This window comes from Eimeria tenella, genomic scaffold, assembly GCF_000499545.2.
Source record: "Eimeria tenella Houghton genomic scaffold, Eth_scaff167, whole genome shotgun sequence".
Taxonomy (NCBI): Eukaryota; Apicomplexa; class Conoidasida; order Eucoccidiorida; family Eimeriidae; genus Eimeria; species Eimeria tenella.
Genome location: NW_013541541.1, coordinates 20,448 through 26,617, shown reverse-complemented (window position 1 = coordinate 26,617; position 6,170 = coordinate 20,448). Strand labels below are relative to the sequence as shown.

At 33.6% G+C, this 6,170-nt stretch overlaps 2 protein-coding genes across 2 annotated transcripts in view; one reads left to right on the top strand and one right to left on the bottom strand.

The window, feature by feature from the left end:
• Window positions 1-3,777: 3,777 nt before the first annotated feature.
• ETH_00016045 (uncharacterized protein) lies at window positions 3,778-4,014 on the top strand (the record flags this gene model as incomplete). Its single annotated transcript, XM_013373685.1, has 1 exon — window positions 3,778-4,014. The coding sequence occupies one exon, from the start codon at window positions 3,778-3,780 to the stop codon at window positions 4,012-4,014; it is 237 nt and encodes a 78-aa protein (XP_013229139.1).
• A 1,517-nt stretch (window positions 4,015-5,531) lies between these two features.
• ETH_00016040 (uncharacterized protein) overlaps window positions 5,532-6,170 on the bottom strand; it is a gene marked incomplete at both ends in the record, with an annotated part of 1,313 nt that continues 674 nt past the window's right edge. The window contains one exon of the mRNA XM_013373684.1: window positions 5,532-6,170. Within this exon, the coding sequence (XP_013229138.1) occupies window positions 5,532-6,170 (639 nt within the window).

Here is a 6,170-nt window from a genome sequence, read left to right as displayed (position 1 = left end):
GGTTTAGGGTTTGGGGCGCGTTGGGGGGATCTTTGCCTGTTGCACATTACTAATTATCATTTATTCATTTATTTAGTATTAAGTATTTATTTATTTATTTTTATTTATTTATTTATTTATTTATTTATTTATTTATTTATTTGTTTGTTTGTTCATCTATTTGTTTATTTATTATTAGGCGATGAGGCGGGAGCTGTAGAGATTCAAACGGAGTGTCTGCACCTTGCCGAGTAAATTAAAATTAAAATTAAATTCAATTTAATTTAATTTAATTAAATTGAATTAAATTAGATTAAATTAAATTAAGTTAATTAAATTAAATTAAATTAATTTAAGTAAATTAATCAAATTAAGTTAAATTGAATAATTTAAATTAAATAAATTAAATTAAGTTAAATTAAGAATGAAAATTAAAATTAAAATAAAAAATAATGATAAGCTTGAATTTAGTGTTGCAGTTCAAATTAAATTCGAATTAAAATAATTTATTTTAAGTTTCTCTCTTGCTTCCTCATATATTTTTAATTCTTTTTAATTCTTTTTTAATTCTTTTTTAATTCTTTTTAATTCTTTCAATTATTTTAATTTCTTTATTTATTTTACTCCTTTTATATTCTTCTTTATTATCTTTATTATTCTTGTTCTTTAACCAATTAATTTTATTTTTTTATTCTTTTTAATTTTTACTTAATTGATTTGATTTCGTTAATTTATATTTATTTTTATTTTTTTTTCTATTTTGGCTTCTTGTTTTTTATTGTTTTTTGGCTCTTCCTTACTTTTCGTCTAAAACAAAAAACCAATTAAAATCAACAATTTAATTAAATAAATAATTAATTTGTTGAATTATTTACATATTTATTTATTTATTTATTTATTTATTACTATACTTAAAAAGTTAATTAATTAGTTAAATTATTTATTTATTTACTTACTGACCTGCTTTTTATCACTCTACTTATTATTGCTATTTATTTATTATTTAATTTTTCTATTTGTTTGTTTGTTTGTTATTACTGTTTATTTATGTATTATTTATTAATATATACCCATATCTATTTATATATTTATTTGTTTATTTCTATTTATTTATCTTTCTTTTATTTATATTTATTTATTTATTTATTTATTTCTTCATATTTATTCTTACTTGTTTATTTCTTCATTTTGATTTGTGTATCTATTTATTCATTTGTTTGTTTATTTATTTATTTATTTCTATTTATTTATTTTTTTATTTTTATTTATTTATTTATTTATTTATTTATTTATTTTTATTTATTTCTAGAGAAGGAAAAGACAGCCGCAAAGAGTGTCGGGCAAGAGCCGCTTTGGCTGCGGCCTTTCGAAGACGGGACTGCAGCGAAGTAAATAAACAAAATTATTTATTTATTATTTATTTCTTATTTATTTATTTCTTATTTATTTATTTATTTCTTATTTATTTATTTATCTATTTACATATTATTTATTATGTATTTATCTATTTATTTATTTATTTATTTATTTATTTATTTATTTGCTTATTTATTTAGTTATTCATTCATTATTGTATGAATACAGAAATAAATGAACAAACTAGTTAATTAATTAATTAATCAATTGATTAATTAATTGATGAATAAATCAAAGAAGAAGTTAATTGTTTACTCAATTATTTACTTACTGAATTATCGAATAAATCAATAAATAAATAAATGCATTAATTAATTAATTAATTCAATATTTCAGTAATTAATCCATTAATTAATTAGCTATTAAACAAATAATAAGATTAGTTAGTTAGTTAGTTAGCTAGTTAGTTAGTTTGTCAATTATTTAACTAATTAATTGATTAGTTAATTAATTATTTAATTAAGTAGTTTATTATTAAATAATTAAATTAATGAATAATTAATTAGAAAATAAATACTTAGTTAATTAAATTTTCTCAATTTAATTAATTTCTGTAACGGAGTTATTTACTATTTTTAATATGTAGAAGGTTTAACTATTAGCCATTAATTATTATATCATTTTCTTAGAAAAATGGTTAATAAGTATTTATTTGTGAATACTCTTTATATATAATTGCTAAATGACAATTAATAATCATTGATTATATTCAATTTGTAAAAAATTCACTATTTTTTATTACATTTAACTCATAAAAAGTGAATTATTAATTATTACATTTAACTTATAAAAAGTGAATCAATAATCACGTATTTATTATTACTGATCATATTTAATGGTGATTAATTATGTTTAAATAATTAATTACACTAAATTTGTAAAAAGTGAATTAATAAACATGAATTATGTGTAATCTATAAAACGTGAATTAATCATCACTTATTTCTTATTACTCATTATATTTAATAATAACGAATTATGTTTAATAGTAACGAATTATATTTAAAAACTATTAACTACATTTAATTTATAAAAAGTGAATTTCATAGTTATTAATTGTATTTAATTTAAAAATGTGAGTTAATAGTAATTACGTATATTTAATTTATAAAACGTGAATTAATTACCACTTATTTATTATTACTGATTAGATATAATTAATTATTATTAATAATTACTATATTTAATTATTACTTGTTCAATATAATAATAATTAATTACATCTAATAATGATTAATTGTATTTAATTTATATTTAATTTATAAAAAGTGGATTTAAAAAAAGTAATTAAATTTATAAATCCTCATTTCGGGTGTACGTACAGGAGGCTGTGGAGGAGCTGGAGGCGCTTTTGGCCGCGGCGACAAAGGCGGTGAGAAAATCCAAAAAAGGAAAACTTTGCGCAAAAAGGGTCAAATAAAAGCAAATTGAATAAATAAGTCGAATTAAATTGAATTAAATTAATTAAATTAATTAAATTAATCCAGAAAAGGGGGGAAAAGAGAAAAAAACGAGCAAAAATGAACAGAAGACGCAGTTTTCGACTTGGTGCAAAACGCGAAAACGAGAAATGCAAAAAGACGAAAAGCGGAAAAGTGAAATAAAAAAGAAAATAGATAAATGAAATTAGAAATGAAATAAATGAAAAATAAAAGAAAATAAAATAAATGAAGAGAAAATAAAACAAATAAAGAGAAATAAAAGAAATAAAAGAAAAAGAAAAATTGAAAAGTTTTGCTGCTGCAGGGAGATGCAGCAAGCCAGTCTTTTGCTTGCGCCCAATTGGCTTTTCTTTACCAGCAGCAGCAGCAGCAAGAAAAAGCTCTGCTGCTCTGCCAAAGATACTTCGACTTCGCCAGGTCCTGCTGCTGCTGATGCTGCTGCTGCTGCTGCTGCTGCTGACGATGATGGTGCTGCTGTTGATGATGATGATAATGATGCTATTGCTGTTGCTGCCGGTGCTGATGCTGCTGCTGCTGATGAAGATGCTGCTGCTGCTGCTGCTGCTGCTGATCCTGTTGATGCTGCTGCTGCTCATGATGATGAGGCTGATGAGCTACTTCGACTTTGCCAGGTTCCTCAGCCTCCTGCTGCTGCTGCTGCTGCTGCTGGCCCTGCTGCTGCTGCTGCTGCTGGTCCTGCTCCTGTTGCTGCTAATCATGCTGCTGCCGCTTCTGCTGCCGTCAATACTGCTGCTCTGTTCCTGTTAAGGCTAGCGCTGCTGCCGCTGCTGCTGCTGGTGATTTTAATGTTGTTGTCGTTGCTGCTGCTGCTGCTACTGCTGCAGCAAGAGCGGCGTGGCAGAGAGTATTGAAGCAGCAAGAGCTTCTTTGGGTTTTTCCAGCGGGGCCATTTCTTTTTCTTTTTTAAAAAATACCATTAATGACATTCAAGCCCTCGCAGACTGGAAGTGCTCCTTTAAAGCAGCAGCGGCAGCAGCAGCAGCAGCACCAGCAGCAGCAGCAGCTCCAGCAGCAGCAGCACCAGCAGCAGAAGCAACGCCAGCACCTGCAGCAGCAGCAACAGAAGCAGCACCACCAGCAGCAGCAACAGCAGCAGAGGCAGCTCCAGCTGAAGCAGCACCAGCAGAAGCAGCACCAGCAGAAGCAGCACCAGTAGCAGCAGCAGCAGCACCAGCAGCAGCAGCAGATGCTGCTGCTGCTGCAAATTGAAGAAGAGTCTGCTTGTTTGGCGCGTTTCCTTTTTTGCACTGTAAGAGATTTGCTGAATTGCATTTAATGCAATTTATCCAAAAAGCAAAATCTACTCTTTAAAATAATTATTATCTATATTTATTTTTATATTATGCAAAATAGATATTTTTATTTTCATTTTTAACTTTTATTTGTAAACAGTTTAAAGCTTTTAATATACTTCCTTACACTTGGTGTACGTACACCGCATGCATGCACGGATTTACAAAATATATTTTTAAATAAACATTTCTTTACAAATATTCCACGCTTATATATTTATCATTTATATATATATTATAATACATATAAACATATTATAGTCACTATATATATGCATTTAGTATTACCTGTTTATTAATATAATTGTATATTCAGAAAACCAGATAAAATTAAAAATAAATAAATAATAAATATTATTTATTATTCATTCTTTCTACTCTTCTAAAAGTGGAAGTTTGAAAAAGTATTTTTCTCGCGAGGGGGAAACTACAAAGAAAAGAAATTGAGCGGCTGCAGCTTTGGCAGCTGCAGCAACGAAAATAAAACCCTAAACCCTAAACCCTAAACCCTAAACCCTAAACCCTACTCTTCTCTGTTGGTGGCGCGGAGAGAAGCGCCTCGAATCTATTAAACAATTAGTTATTATTAAATTTCAATTTGCATTTTTTAATTCATAAAATGACGCGTACACCTCAGAGCTGCCTATACACCCCAGAGGTGCCTGTACACCCTAGAGCTGCCTATACACCCGAGAGCTGTGCATGCGCCTCGACGCAATTCTCCTTTAAAAGATAAATTCAGTTTATTTAAATTATTAATCATTTATTTTAATGTTAAAACTGCTTTTGCTGCTGCATTGCTGACAAAGTCCGCCAATTCTGGAAACGCAGAACGCCGGCCGCGAGGTGTACGTACACCTCAGCTGCTGCTGCAGCCGCTCGTTCAGCTTTTCCAAAAAAAATTATCTTTACAAAAACTTGAACGAAAACTCAAACGCGAAAAAACAATTGGTCCTCAAAATCCAGCAGCAACACAAAAACAAGACGCAACAGCAGCAGCAGCAGCAGTAGCAGTAGCAGCTCTCACACTACTGCTGCTGCGGCTGTGCGCATGGCTGCTGCTGTTGTAGCTGCTGCTGCTGTCGCTGCTGCTTCTCGTGCTGCTGTTTATCTTGCTGCTGTAGCTCAACTGTCATTTACTTCTTTAAACTGAATTTCGCTTTAATAAGCCAAAATCAAAAAGACGGAAAACGCATGCAGGGATCCCCTGCGGTGTATGTACACCCCCAAACCCGCAGCAGCAGCAACCGCAGCAGCACTTTGGAGCTTCGTTTGTTGCATGAGTGGCGCAGTGGCTGTTCGTGCTGCGACTGCTGCTGCTGCTGCTGCTGCTGCAGCTTGACTGGCGCTGCTGCACCTAGCGTTGCCGCTGCTGCAGCGCCTACTGGTTGTTGTGCGGGTGGGTCTGCGGGTGCTGCTGGTGCTGCTGGTGCTGCTGGTGGAAGTGGGCGTCTTGCTGCTGCTGCTGCTGCTGCTGCTGCTGCTGCTGGTGCTGCTGCAGCATGGCGGGAGGCGCAGCAACGAGGGTGCCGTCTGGCCTGAGGATTTGGGGCTCTGCTGCTTCCTCAGCAGCAGCTCTTTCCTCCTCAAATGCTGTTGCTGCTAGGGGCCCCACAGGAGCAGCAGGCCGCTGCAGCAGCTTGAGAGAATAAACAAAAGAGAACTCGAGAGCAGCAGCAACATGCGCCACGAAGTACTTGAACAAGTTGCGCTGCTGCAGCAGCAAATACTGCCCCGCCACCTGCCCTATTAAGTGCTGCGCAGAGTCCGTCAGGGCTGTAAACACCCGCACCTTCTCTGCTGCAGCAAGCCGCTCCCCTTCTGCTGCTGTTGCTGCTGCAGCACGCAGCTCCTCAGCAGCAGCAAGGCCCCTTCGGATTCGAGGCAGCCACAGCAAAGCCCACGCCTTCCGCACAACTCCAGACACGTCTTCCATGAACATGGCCAGAGCCTGGGCCCTGCTGAGGCCGGGGGGCCCCCCGGGGGGCCCCCCGGGGGCCCCCCCGGGGGGGCCCCCGGG